Source organism: Pongo pygmaeus, chromosome 10 (genome assembly GCF_028885625.2).
Source record: "Pongo pygmaeus isolate AG05252 chromosome 10, NHGRI_mPonPyg2-v2.0_pri, whole genome shotgun sequence".
NCBI lineage: Eukaryota > Metazoa > Chordata > Mammalia > Primates > Hominidae > Pongo > Pongo pygmaeus.
The window spans coordinates 93,077,615-93,091,618 of record NC_072383.2 but is presented as its reverse complement, the minus strand read 5'-3'; the positions used below and the strand labels follow the sequence as shown (position 1 = coordinate 93,091,618).

Sequence of the window (14,004 nt, the reverse complement as noted above, 5' to 3'; positions counted from 1 at the left end):
ACTCTTGACCTCAGGTGATCCACCCGCCTCGGCCTCCCAAAGTGCTGGGATTACAGGCGTGCGCCACTGCACCTGGCCAAGCCAAAGCATTTTAAGGTGGTTTTTCATGCAGCGATAGCAGATGGAAAATGCTGGATCTAGTGCTCTAAGGATTTAGTAAGAAGTCTTTCTCTGTTTCATGGCCTGCTTTCCCAGGGAGGCTGTCTTTGTATGGTGGAAGGATGTCCACTACAGCATCAGGCTTGCATTGTGCCAGCTTAGCAATGCCCACTGGAAGGGCATAGGCTTTCCCAGCAGTTCTGGCAAAAGTCTGGGGATGACTCTCATCTGCTCTGATTAGCTCATGTGCCCATCCCTGCACAAGCCACGGTGACTCTGACTGGCCAAGGCTGGATGACATGCCACTCTCTGGATCTAAGGATGGGAATGGTCCACCTTATCTAAGCCATTTGGATTAAAAGTAGGAGTAGGGTAGGTCCCAAAAGAAAACCTAGGTACTCTCTTCAGAATAAGGGGTGGGATCCTGGGCAGGCTGAAACAACAAACACGCACTACAAAAGTCAAGTGTAATCCTACCTCTTTTCATAGGCCTTTCACCATCACTCCAAACTTTAACTATTACAGCTCAAATGACCTGGTCTCTTCTTTGGTGCTTTTAGCATCTGCTGCCTTGTTGTGCTCCTTCCTTATACTTTGCAAGTAAATTCTTATTTCACACCTTAGGTATGAACCTTTGTATTTCTGATTGTTCTGACTGCATTTGTTATTTTAACAGTGTTATATTTTCCATTACTTTCTGCAGAGAGAGGCTCTTGGAGGTATCAAAGGCACAGAATTCTTACATTGACAGGAGGAATTTGCACCTGCGTTCTCCCTCTCTCTCTCTCTCCAGGGCTGACAAAACCCTAGGCACTGGCATTGCGTCCAAAGGAGGGGATGTGGTCTATTTTCCCCTTGGGTTCTGCCTCCCAAAAGGAGACCCAGATGGTGATCAGCACTGCTTGTTTTCTTTCTGTTCTGGGGAGCTTGCTCTTGTGCTATTTAATTTGTATATTTTTAAAAAATAATTTTGTATGAGTGCCCAGCAGAGCAGCTTTTGGGCAACTAGCTTATGAAATAAATTTAAATGATCTAAAAAAGAACATCCTTTGTTAATTGAAATTTAAATGAGCCTAATAAAGTTTTAATTTATCCTTCTCATTGAGGGTCAGCATTCCAGAATGGAAATCTAAGAAACAACAAGACAGTAATAGAAATGGAAAGTAGATGCCTGTTGGTACCCCCAAGCAAAGCCCAACCCTGTTTGTCAGGGCCTCTCTGAGTTTATTCACACGTAAAGTGCTATTACGTTTATTTATTTGAGAAGATACCCCTAACTGGTGATTTGAATTCCAGAATTAAGGATATCACCATATCTGTTCCTTTGAGTCTCTGTTACCTTTAAAATTTTAAATTATTCTTAACTATTGTGTGTATGTATGAATGAATGTACATCCAGTGTACCAACAGTCATTTGTTAAAGAGCATTATATATTTATAATTGTGTACCCCTCTTCTATTGAAGCCTTCTTCATCTCCCCACCAGAGATACTGTCCTGAAATTTGTGTTTATTATCCTCTTGCTTTTCTTAAACTTTACAGGAAGGCTGGGCATGGTGGTTCACGCCTGCAATCCAGCACTTTGGGAGGCCGAGGCGGGTGGATCACTTGAGGCAAGAGTTCAAGACCAGCCTGGCCAACATGGTGAAACCCCATGTCTACTAAAAACACAAAAATTAGCCAGGCATGATGTTGCACACCTGTAATCCAGATACTCAGGAGGCCGAGGCATGAGAATCACTTTAACTCGGGAGCCAGAGGTTGTACTGAGCTGTGATCGTGCCACTGCACTCCAGCCTGGGCGACAGAGTGAGACTCTGTCTCAAAACCAAAAACAAACAAACAAAAAAAACAACCAAACAAAAACTTTACATGAATCTTTTTTTTTTTTTTTGTGGAGACAAGGTCTCACTATATTGCCCAGGCTGGTCTCGAACTCCTGGGCTCAAGTGATCCTCCCACCTCAGCCTCTTAAAGTGCTGGGATTATAGACATGAGCTACCACACAGCCTACATGAATCTTACTGCAAGTAATTTTTTGTGGCTTGCTTTTTTTGTTTCTCAGTATTGTTTGTGAAATTTGTCCATATTGAGTTTTTTTAGCTGGAGTTCAGTCTGTGGCTTATTTTTTTACTTTATTGTTTATTTTCATAAGCAGAAGTTTAATTTTTTTAATGTCAAACCTTTGTGGTTTATGCTTTTTGTGTCCTGTTTTTTTTTACTTGAGATGATAATAATGATATTCTTTCATTTTCTTCTGACAATTTTAAGTTATGTTTTTTCCACTTTAAGTCTTTAATCTGTTTTTTTTAAATTTAATTTTTAATTTTTTTAGAGACAGGTCTTGCTCTGTTGCCCAGGCTGAATTCCTGGGCTCAAGTGAACCTCTTGCTTCAGCCTCCTCAACAGCTGGGATTACAGGTGCAAGCCACCATGTCCAGCTAATTTTTTTTCTTTATTTTTCCTTTATCTGGTATTGGTTTTTGTTTATGCTGTGAGGTAGAGATCAATTTTTTTTTTTATCCAAGTGAAAAGGTAGATCATGCCCCTCCTTTGCTCAAAAATTTCCAAATCTTCCCATATTCCCCAAAATTAAAGTTCTTTTTTTTCTTTTTTCTTTTTTCTTTTTTTTTTTTTTTGAGTCAGAGTTCTGCTTTTGTTGCCCAGGCTGGAGTGCAATGGCGTAATCTTGGCTCACTACAACCTCTGCCTCCTGAGTTCAAGTGATTCTCCTGCCTCAGACTCCTGAGTAGCTGGGATTACAGGCATGCGCCACCACGTCCAGCTAATTTTGTATTTTTGGTAGAAACAGGTTTTCTCCATGTTGGTCAGGCTGATCTTGAACTGCTTACCTCAGGTGATCGGCCCACCTCAGCCTCCTGAAGTGCTGGGATTACAGGCGTGAGCTACCACGCCCGGCCTAAAATTAAAGTTCTTAAAATAGAATGAAAGTCCATATATGATCTGGCCCTCTGAAATGTCTCTGACCTCATCTCTTTCCAGCGAACACTGGCCTCCTTGCTCTTCCTTGAACACTCCCGAAATGTTCAGGGCCCTTGACTTTCTGTTTGTCTGCTGGAAATTTTCAATGTCTATACTTATGGCGTCCTCATTTCCCAAGTCTTTGCTCAAGGTCACCTTATCATGGAGGACTTCTCTAGCCACCCTAGCTAAAATCTCCCTCCAACACACACACACACACACACACACACACACACACACACACACACACACACACACACCAGCGTTTGGTATTTCTCTTCTCTTCTTTCAAAGAACTTACCTGAAAAACTCTCTGGGCCTGGTATAGTTGTGTGTTGGGGTAGTGGTAGATGGGTATTTTTAGAAGTGTTGATTTAAGTTTTTGAATGGCTTAAGGACTACATGGGACTTTCAATTTCTTCTTAAGTTAGTTTTAACCCTTTCTGTATAAAAAATATATTCTTAAAATTAGCCAGAAATGGTGGCACACACCTGTAGTTCTAGCTACTTGGGAAACTGAAGTGGGAGACTCCCTTGAGACCAAGAATTTGAGGCTGCAGTGAGCTATGATTGTGCCACTGCACCCCAGCCTGGGCAACAGATACCCTATCTCTAAAAAACATTTTTTAAAAAATTTTACTTTTTGAATAGTTAATACATGCCCACAGTATAAACATTCAAGTTTCAAAAGTATACACAGTGAAAATTAGATCTCTCTCCTATCTCTGCCTTCTAGCTACCTGGTTCCCCTCTCTTGGCATCAATTTCTTGTCTGTTTCCCTAGTTTCTTGTTTATCCTCCCAGATATATGTCGTGCATGTAGAAGCACATAACATATATTGTTTTTACATAAATGGTGGAATGCCATATATATTATCCTGCACATTGCCTTTTTTCCCCTTAACCATGTATGTTAGATTTGCTTCCAAAGCTATTCATAGAGGGCTGCCTCATTTCTATTCCAGTTATCTAATACTCTATTGGATGATGTATCATCATTTATTTACTTAGTCTCCTTCTGAAGGATAATTAGGCTATTCTGCCTTTACAGTGGCCATCTAAGAAGCCAGTGTGTTTTGCCCATCTTTAATCGCTGCTTCACCCTGATGTCAGATATACCTTCTCCTTAAACTTCCATTCCCATGCTATCATTTCCCTGTTCAAGAATTTCCAGCAGCTGCCCAGTTCCCACAGAATAAGGCTGAACTTCTTACCCTTGAATGAAGATCCTGCATGGTCTCTGCCTTCTTTTCCATCATGTCTTCCTGTTCCTGAGGACACTCCCCAAAACTGATGACTTGAGGTTTTCCCAAATGTACCTCTGATTTTAGGGGCTCCAAAGTTTTCTTCAGCCTGCTCTACCGGCCCCCTTGAACCCTATGAGGGAAATCCTTCCCTCCCCCTGGGCTGGTCACACTGGGCTCCAGGTCCTCTCTGGAACAGCTGCACTTTAAATATTTCAGCCCAGTCTCCCACTGTACACCCTACAGAGCCAGAACAGGTTTTCTGAATTTTGTTTGGGGTTACTGATATTTAAATTGTTCACCAATGGTCCTTTCTCTTCTAGACTCCAAATTCCTTGTGGGCAGGGACTGATCACTGGGAATGGGGAATACTAAAATGAAAAGATATCCTGACTTCCAAGTAGCTTAAAACATAAAGGTAAGTTGGGCAGTGGCTCACGCCTGTAATCCCAGCACTTTGGGAGGCTAGGGCGGGTGGATCACAAGGTCGGGAGATCGAGACCATCCTGGCTAACACGGTGAAACCCCGTCTCTACTAAAAATACAAAAAAATTTAGCTGGGTGTGGTGGCCGGCGCCTGTAGTCCCAGCTACTTGGGAGGCTGAGGCAGGAGAATGGTGTGAACCCGGGAGGCGGAGCTTGCAGTGAGCCGAGATTGCACCACTGCACTCCAGCCTGGGTGACAGAGCGAGACTCCGTCTCAAAAAATAAAAAATAAAATAAAATAAAGGTGAGCCAGATATGCAAAATTAAAATACACAACACGGTAGGATCTTAGTTTAAGTGGAAGTATGCTCTATGCTCAGGGCAATCATGGTCGGGGGGAGTCTTTTATTTCATTTTTTAACTTTAAATCTCTGGTCTCTAGTCCAGGGTCTGGTACATGGCAGCTGCCCAGTAAGCGCCTGTTGAATGGAGAATAACATAAAAAGAGGCATTTAAGGCAAGTGTCAACTTCTTGCAGTAACAGCCACCTTTTATATACAAAATAAGTCAACAGATAGTGTAGTGTGGATGTCGCTCATCTTTTGGGGAGAAAGAGGGCTGTGTGGGAGGGGGTGGAATCAAGTTTCAGCCAGGAAGGGAGGCGAAGACATTGCCTCCCGGGTCGGGGGTGGGTGGGGGGTCCGGACGGCTGCGGGGCGCGGGAGAGGCGGGGAGAAGGGAAGGGGGAGGAGACTCTCGCCTCCTGCCCCGCCTCCCCCACCCCGCGGCGGCGGCGCAGGGCGGCCGCGCGGGTGTTGGCACCAGAGGCAACAGCTGCAGCAGCCGCGCCGCCCCTTCGCCCGTGGCTCCCGGGGTGAGCCCGAGCACGGCCGGCGGCTCGCGGCGCGGCAGCCCCAGAAGACGGGAAAGTTCGCGGCCGGAGCGCGGAGATGCCAGGCAGCGACACGGCGCTCACCGTGGACCGGACCTACTCGGACCCCGGCCGGCACCACCGCTGCAAGAGCCGGGTGAGCGCCGCGGGCTGGGGGGCGGCGGGTGCGCGCGGGCCCGGGGGCGAGGCGGGCTGGGGCGGCGGCTCAGTGCTAACCCACGCGCCCCCAGCGTTTCGCCTCCGGCCTCCGCTGCCGCCGGAGGTCCGTGCCTCCCCGATCCTCCGAGCTAAAAGGGTAGGCGTCGGGGGCGTCGGAGCCCGGGCTGCGGTTCTGGGATCCCAGGTCCGCCTGCCCCTCACGGCGCCCAGGTCCCCGCGCGCTATGCGGGACGCCCGGTTCCCCGACGGCCCGCGCTCTGCTGTCCTCCCCGCCAGGGAGCGCCCGCCGCTCCGCGAGGAAATCCCGCCACCCGCGGCCCCGCGTCTCCAGGTCTCCGGGGTCTCGCCCTGGGTGTGACGGTGCCCTCCCCGCCGAATGTCCCGGCGGCCGCCCTGTCTCCCGGTCCTCGGGGCGTGTGGCCGGAACCCGAGCGCGGTGCGCAGCCGGAACGCGGGGAGGCGGCGGACGGGCTCTGCCCAAGTGAAAAGTCAGAATCTTTGCGCTGCCTCTCCGGAGTTTCGAGCCGAGCCGAGCAGGCGCCCTCGCCATTGTTTGCAGTGTAATTTGCTGTTGCTGATTTTGGCTGTGGGCGAAAATAGCTCATTCTGAGCCTGCTGCAGAGACGAGCCCTGTAGGGCTTCAAAATAAAGACGGAGGCCGCAGCCCAAGCGCGGGTCTCTCCTGGGAGAGGAAGCCTTCGCCCTCCCCGGTGAATACCTTTGCCCTCCCGGGCTGTTGAATCGTCGAGGCTGGATGTGAGGCTCTGTAACCCGTTCTCCCCACGGCTGATTGAAGTGCCATTTAACAAAGCACCTCCTCCACGCTGGCATCTGTTCTGGCAGGAGGCACCTGGAGTTGTTCTTTGCTCCGCCAACTACTTACTCGCTTGTCCGAGAACTGGGGATTTGGGTGTCAGCCTCTGTGTAAAGTTCACGGAGGGAGAGCCGGGCTCAGATTCTGGCCTGCCACCTCCGAGATCGAGAGACCAAATGGATGGAAATAGTAGCAATAGTGACGGGGTTGTGTCGCGGCCCTTTGTGCAGGATTTAGGTCTTCACTCATAATTTGAAATAGTAATCGATTGCCCCAGAAGTGAAGCAATGAGTCTCTGGTTTATTTGCCCGCTTTCCCTTTTTCCTTTAGCATCTGTTAATCATTTTGGAAGAATGATTTTAGTTTTTACAGATTGAATATATTTGGTGGAATAATACCTCATGCACTCATCTCAACCTTATAATTCTCTTATTTTTGCACTTTCTTTAAAAGTTTCGTAACAGTTTGCTATGAAAATAATCAAACTCCATTTGGAATAAACATTGAAGAAATGTGCTTACCCACAGGTAGACATTTCTTCTTGGATAGCTGTAATACTAGTTAACAGAACTATGAAGAAAAGGAGATCATTTTCGAATGCATTTGTAATTGAGAGGATTCTGTAAAGTTAATGTTGCAGACTTGAAATGTGAAAGCTTGTTTTTTCTTGTCACAACTGTGATCTTCTTTGTGTAAACAAGATTAGTAATCTTAGCGGGATGGATGGCTCATTGTCAACTCATTTAAGTGGTTTGGCAAAACTCATGCAACTTTACAAAACTCACTCTTCACAACCTGTAAAATGGTGGTGATAAAGTTTGTGCCTCAACTGCTTAGGTGGAATGTGGTAAAGCAAGTGTGTAAGGTAACTGCAGACTGTTTCTGCCGCATCTGCCACTGTTCCCTGTCTACGCCAGTCTTTTCTATTAAAAGGTCAAAACCTTATGTGAAGGAGATTTCTTGATTTTCTTTAAAATTCTGCTGACGGGCCGGGGGCGGTGGCTCACGCCTGTAATCCCACCACTTTGGGAGGCCGGGATGGGTGGATCACCAGGTCAGGAGTTCAAGACCAGCCTGGCCAACATGGTGAAACCCCGTCTCTACTAAAAATACAAAAATTAGCCGGGCGTGGTGGTGGGCGCCTGTAATCCCAGCTACTCGGGAGGGTGAGGCAGAGAATTGCTTGAACCTGGGAGGCGGAGGTTGCAGTGAACCGAGATCGCGTCAGCCTGGGCACAGAGCGAGACTCTGTCTTTAAATAAATAAATAAATAAATAAAACAGTTCTACTGACAATGTTATTGTACCTGCTGCCTTGTATTGTTAGCATGGAGATACCCGATTTTTAAATAAGCTGTGTATTAAAACTGAGTTAGACATTATATGTGCTGATTATCCTAAATTAGCACATTGGGCCAGTCAGATCTAGTGAAGAGAGGAAATCAGAGAAGGGCTAGAACTTTAGCAGACCGTAATCACAAATTCCACTACAGTGATGCTGGACTTCTTGAGGTCCCAGTTTAAACTTATCAGCTATCTGCTTTTAGGTTTTTTATTGTTGAGACAGTGAGGAATAGGTAGAACTAGTGAAATTTTTGTAAACTCATAATAAGAACTTTTCTCAAGCAGGTTTGATGTAATTTCAAGTCTGTCCTGAGGCTACAATAAGTCTGTTGTAATGAAGGGAAAGCAACAATTTTACTGTGCAGAAAGTATTCATCCCCTTAAATGATCGTAGTTCCTGTATTGTGGAACTCACTTGGATGCAGCTGTAAAGATATGTTTTCCTGACACCCAGAAAGTATGTGATGAGAGAGGAAGACATCAAGTGCTAATTTCTTGATGTCACCATCTCCTTGGGAGGAAACTAGTATAGGATTTAAAAAGAACCCTTTTATGAACTCATTTGGTGAATTAGCTCCCCTAAAAATGCTAACGAGAACTGGGGGTTCATGGGAAGAGTTGATTAATCTTTCAGGGATACGGAGTTTCTGCCTAGAAGTGGGCAAAGACTCCATGAGATGAAGTTCTTAGTTACTGAATGGTCATTTTTTAAATTCAAAATCAATACCTGTTGAGATAACAGGGAAACTACATGGTCTCTCTTGCTGGGCTTATTTCAGCCTTTGAGACTGGAGTAATAATGAGGCAGTGTACTCTTTCAACATTGCAGAAATCTATTTTTACAGCCAGGTGGACTAAGCTAGATAACCCCTCCTCCCTTAGTGAAAATGTAAGTAATGAATTCTGTAATTGTTGCTAAGCTGACAAGTCAGGATCATTCACATTTTAAAACTTCATCTTTGTAAAACTCAGAAATGGTGCTTGTTAACTTGATGCACATATCTCTCTACTTTAAAAGAAAGAGCATCCATAATTAGACTCCTACTTTTTTTTCATGCCCTAGATAGTTAAAGCCTATCATCTTTTTAAGAATACAGGCCGTCTGCTTTCTGTACAGTAACTGGCTTTTATTAATGATGTGTGAATTAGGTTTTCTTTTAGTTGGTTTTCATTTTAAATGTTCTAAAATGCCCTCTCCAGCCACTTGGGTATAGTGGTGGACAGCTGGGGCTCTGGATCTATGTGGGTTGTATTCTGGCTCTTCGAGCTTCGTAACTGGGTGACCACTGGGGCAGGGTCCTAAATAGCCTTTCTGAGCCTCCGGTTTCCCATCTGTAAAAGAGGTAATACTCTACTCTTCTGGGAGTGATTGTGTGTCTTAAATAAGAAAGTATTTGTTTAAAAAAAAAAAAATGCTGGGCACGGTGGCTCACGCCTGTAATCCCAGGACTTTGGGAGGCCGAGGCAGGTGGATCACCTGAGGTCAGGAGTTCAAGACCAACCTGGCCAACATGTTGAAACCCTGTCTCTACTAAAAATACAAAAATTAACCAGGCGTGGTGGCAGGTGCCTGTAATCCCAGCTACTCGGGAGGCTGAGGCAGGAGAATCGCTTGAACCCTGGAGGCGGAGATTGCAGTGAGCTGAGATTGTGCCATTGCACTCCAGCCTGGGGGACAAGAGTGAGACTTCGTCTCAAAAAAAAAAAAAAAAAAAAAAAAAAAGTGTGTGCACTCAAATATTAGCTATTTAAAAAAATTTTTTTTTTTAATTTATGTTCTCTCATTGGGTGAAAAAGCTGTATTTGTCTATATGTCAGGTTAATACTTTTTTTCTATTTTGTTGGTGCTACTAATCAGAACTGCTAGTCATCTTGAGTGCCTGCCCTCCCCCATCTCTCTAACCTATTAGCAATACCAGCGCACCTTTCTCTGACATTTCTCTGGAATTGGTTTCTTCCATATCTCCCAATCATCCCCCACCTTAGTCACTTGTGACCTTCACCAACTTCTGTTCCATCCTGCATGCAAGGACCATATTATTTTCCGTACAGAACCATTTTCATTAGGATAGTCCCCAGAATACAGATCTTGTACCAGTGCTGTTTGCTACCAGTGCAATCTTGGATCCTGTAATCACTCTAAACCTTAGTTCCCACTTCTACATAATAGGGGTGTTTTGAGGAATAAATTCAATAATGTCTATAAAATGTTTAACTCCATGCCAGGTGCACAATAAGAAATCAATAGATGGTAACCACTTTTACTATAGGCTGAGCATCTCAATCCAAAAACCAAAATTCAAAATGCTCCAAAATCCAAAACTTTTTGGGCGTCAGCATGATGCTCGAAGGAAATGCTTACAGGAGCATTTCTGATTTCAGATATTTCTATTTGGAATGCTCAACCAGTAAGTATAATACAAAGATTCCTAGGCCGGGCATGGTGGCTCATGCCTGTAATTCTAACACTTTGGGAGGCCAGGTGGGTAGATCACTTGAGTTCAGGAGTTTGAGACCAGCTTGGCCAACATGGTAAAATCCGGTCTTTACTAAAAATACAAAAAAATTAGCTGGGCATGGTGGCGGGTGCCTGTAATCCCAGCTACTAGGGAGACTGAGGCAGGAGAATCGCTTGAACCTGGGAGGCAGAGGTTGCAGTGAGCCAGGATTGTGCCATTGCACTCCAGCCTGGGCAACAGAGCGAGACTCCATCTCCACAACAAAACAAAACAAAACAAATTCCAAAATCTGAAATCTGAAACGCTTCTGGTTCCAAGCATTTTGAATAGGGGACCTGTACTATATGGAAGAGGGGTTTGTGAGGTTAGAAATGGAAAGGCTGCTAATTTTGTGAAAAGTATAGACTTTTCTAGCATTTTGCTAGCATTTTGTGCCTCCTTGCATCATGTTTCTCATGACATTGACTGTTTATGTGTTTAATGCTTACATGTATTTATAAACTATAGACATTGGCGCTTTGAGAGCAAGATGCTTCGTTTATTCAAAAAATACTTACTGAGCACCTTCTGTGTGCTGGCTGCTGATCTAGGCATCAGGAATACAATGGTAAATGAAACAGTCTGGTCTCTGTGGAAACTTAATATCTGGTGGGTGTATCTCATTTATTCTTGTGGTTCCAGACAATACCCCTGTCTTGTACAGGAAGACATGATGATAATACATGCAGAAATCTCTAACATCTGAGGTAAAATTTGTGTCAAGCGTGAGTGCCACCTGTAGTATATCTTCAAGTGTTCAGTGGTTTGGAAATCCATCGATGAGTAATGACCAAAGGCAATGAAGAAGCGGATGCTGTAGCCCTTCTCACAGTGGAACTGGTTGGGTAGTGATGTAGTAAGTTGATGATCACATGCTTACTCCCTGGGCAGGAAATAGAGGGAGTGGAAACTGACCTCTGTCCTGGAGGACACTGACCCAGTGAAGTGGTAAGCTGAGTAGTACACAGATACCGTTTTCACCAGTGATTTGTTTTATTCTAAAGAGCTCGTTAAAGAGAATGAATAATGGTGAGTGTCTCAAGCCAGGTTTTTCTTACATTTAGGATGAGCAAAGTAATGCGGTATGTGTTTTTCGATCTGTACTTTGTTGAAGGCTCTCCCTTTAGAGGAGAAGGAATTGCCAGCCACCAGCAGCTCACCTGCCTGTCACATCCGCTGTAGAGAGCACCAAGACAGCTGCTACCAAGTTGGATCTCAGGGTGTGTTTTGCTTCAGACCCTCTGCCTGAATTTCCAGGGCTGCTGCTAAAGTCAGAAATCAACCTAGTCCTACTTGGAAAATGCCCGCAGCTTGACTTAGAAGAGTCTGCAGCTTTCAGCCTTGCAGTTTCTTAATTGTGTTTTCATGTTTTCAGTGGAGGGGAGGAGGGTGACAAAAGAAAAGGAAGAGAACCATGAATCACTGTACTGTGAATCAGAATGAGGACTTTTCATTCCTTCGAAAGAGAACATCAGGATATATGATTTGTGCATAGGCCAACTGCTTCCATCGACTTGGGAGGGGTGCTGCCTGAAAGAAACCATAGTATATTTGTGGATTATTCCTCTGTAAGGAGGTAAAAAGAACATAGGTGAAAGGAAGAATGCAGTCACAATAATAGTTAATGTGTACTGAGTGCTTACTCTATACCAGGCAACATGAAGCAGTTCAAATACATGATCTCCTTGATCTTCCACAGTATCCCACTTTTCCATTTTACAGATGGGGAGGCTGAGGCCCAGACAGATTAATAGTTTCTCTAAGATCTTGTGGCTATTAGGAAACTATGGTAGAGCTAGGGTTTGAACCTGTGTATGTCTCAACTCTAGAGCTTGACTCTTCACCACTTCCCTGTCTGCCTCCATGGCGAACACTGGAGAGCAGCCCAGTCTTTCTAAACTAGTTGGGTGCCTGGGGATGGATGTGTACAGCGTCTGCTGGGCACTTACCCTAATTATGTGCTCTAATTCTTATGACATACACATTGCCAGTCTTTTGCACATAGTCATATATTCCCAGTAAACATGTGAATGAATGATACAGAATGATAGTTCGTGAACTTTAATGCCTAGGATATGAGAATTTTGCTAGTAGTTTGAAGTTTTAAAGGCTGTCAAATAAGCTCATGATTTCAGATCATTAAAGAACCGTGTTTTCGCCTGATGTTTGGTCTCCTGAGGATGGACTGTTGAATAGCAAGATGAAGGTGGTGCTTCCTTGTGACCATTGAGTTCAAGACATGCCTGCAAACGTGTCTCCTCAGTAGATCCTCATGACTGGCCTATGGGTTCACACCTTCTTTTGAGCCATGTCATCAGTCACCTACCTGGTGATCTTTCTGTGAAGGCTCTTGTAATATTAAACCATGCCTTCTTGTGTCCCCTGCAGAACATCACACTTTGGAGGAGTGCACTGGAGTGGTTAAGAGTGCCAGTCGTGGAGTTATCTGCCTCGGTTGACTTTCTGTTTTTTTTTTAGACAGAGTCTCACTCTTTCGCCAGGCTGGAGTGCAGTGGTGCAATCTTGGCTCACTGCAACCTCCGCTGCCCAGGTTCGAGTGGTTCCCCTGTCTCAGCCTCCCGAGTAGCTGGGACTGCAGGTGCACGCCACCATGCCCAGATGATTTTTTTGTATTTTAGTAGAGACGGGGTTTCACTATGTTGGCCAGGATGGTCTTGATCTCCTGACCTCGTGATCTGCCTGCCTCGGCCTCCCAAAGTGCTGGGATTACAGGCATGAGGCTCTGCGCCTGGCCCAGTTGACTTTCTATAGTGTACCCTGCCGCATGGTACCAAAGTTAGGTTTTTACAAGGGTTGTCACAATACTTCCCTTGGAGGACTGTTGTGAGAATTAAACGGTGTAGTACGTGTAAAGCACTGTTGAGTGCCAGCACCTGCTAAATGCTCAGTTAATGTTCAGATGGGAGAGGAATAATAATAACAGTATGTAACAGTGGTATAGCCATCTGGCCATTGCAGGAGCTGCAAGTGAGCAGAGACCGTGGGTATGATTTCCAAGACTTTGAGTTCTCTCCAGAGACCAGATCTTTTCAGGGATTGCTTCCTGAAATGCATCCCATTTAGTGCCGGTCCCCTGAGGAAGCCACATTTTAAATGGCTGATTGTAAAACCTGTATCTTCCTCAGGTCTTAAAGGCATTCGAGGAGACTGTGCCAACTAAAAACATTACAAAGGGCAGCTTAAAGCAACTAGAAAACATAGCCAGGTGTCCACACCAGAACTCCCTGTGGAACCCTGGCTTGACTGGATTAAAGGTACGAAGGCAGAGGGTTGGAAAGTTAGATTCAAGGTTTTACCATGGTAGAACTGGAAGGGAATTTAGACATTATTAACTCCAGACCATTCCATTTGCAGAAGCAGAAAATGACACCAGCCAGACTGTAACCAGTAAAATTATGTATTTAATACAGACTGATTGGGACTAACCATTATTCCATCTTCTGTCTTTAAAAAGGATTGCTTTACATAATTTTTAAATATCAAATTAATTGCTAAGTTATAGGGGTGGAATGAGAATTTAAAATTA

General features: G+C 44.9%; 1 protein-coding gene across 3 annotated transcripts in view; it reads left to right on the top strand.

Moving 5' to 3' along the window:
* The window catches only part of TMCC3 (transmembrane and coiled-coil domain family 3), a 306,024-nt gene that overhangs the window by 217,323 nt on the left and 74,697 nt on the right, over positions 1–14,004 (top strand). Inside the window, exon 1 of one of the 3 annotated variants that reach the window (XM_063646579.1) lies at positions 4,726–4,743. The exons of 1 other annotated variant lie outside the window; for it this stretch is intronic. Coding sequence is in view for 1 of the 2 variants with exons in the window: in XM_054443394.1 (XP_054299369.1) it covers positions 5,702–5,779 (78 nt within the window). In the remaining variant the exon portion in view is untranslated. Of the gene's footprint in view, positions 1–4,725; positions 4,744–5,530; positions 5,780–14,004 lie in introns of those variants that run through there. One more of the 3 variants, XM_054443394.1, reaches the window with a different exon arrangement.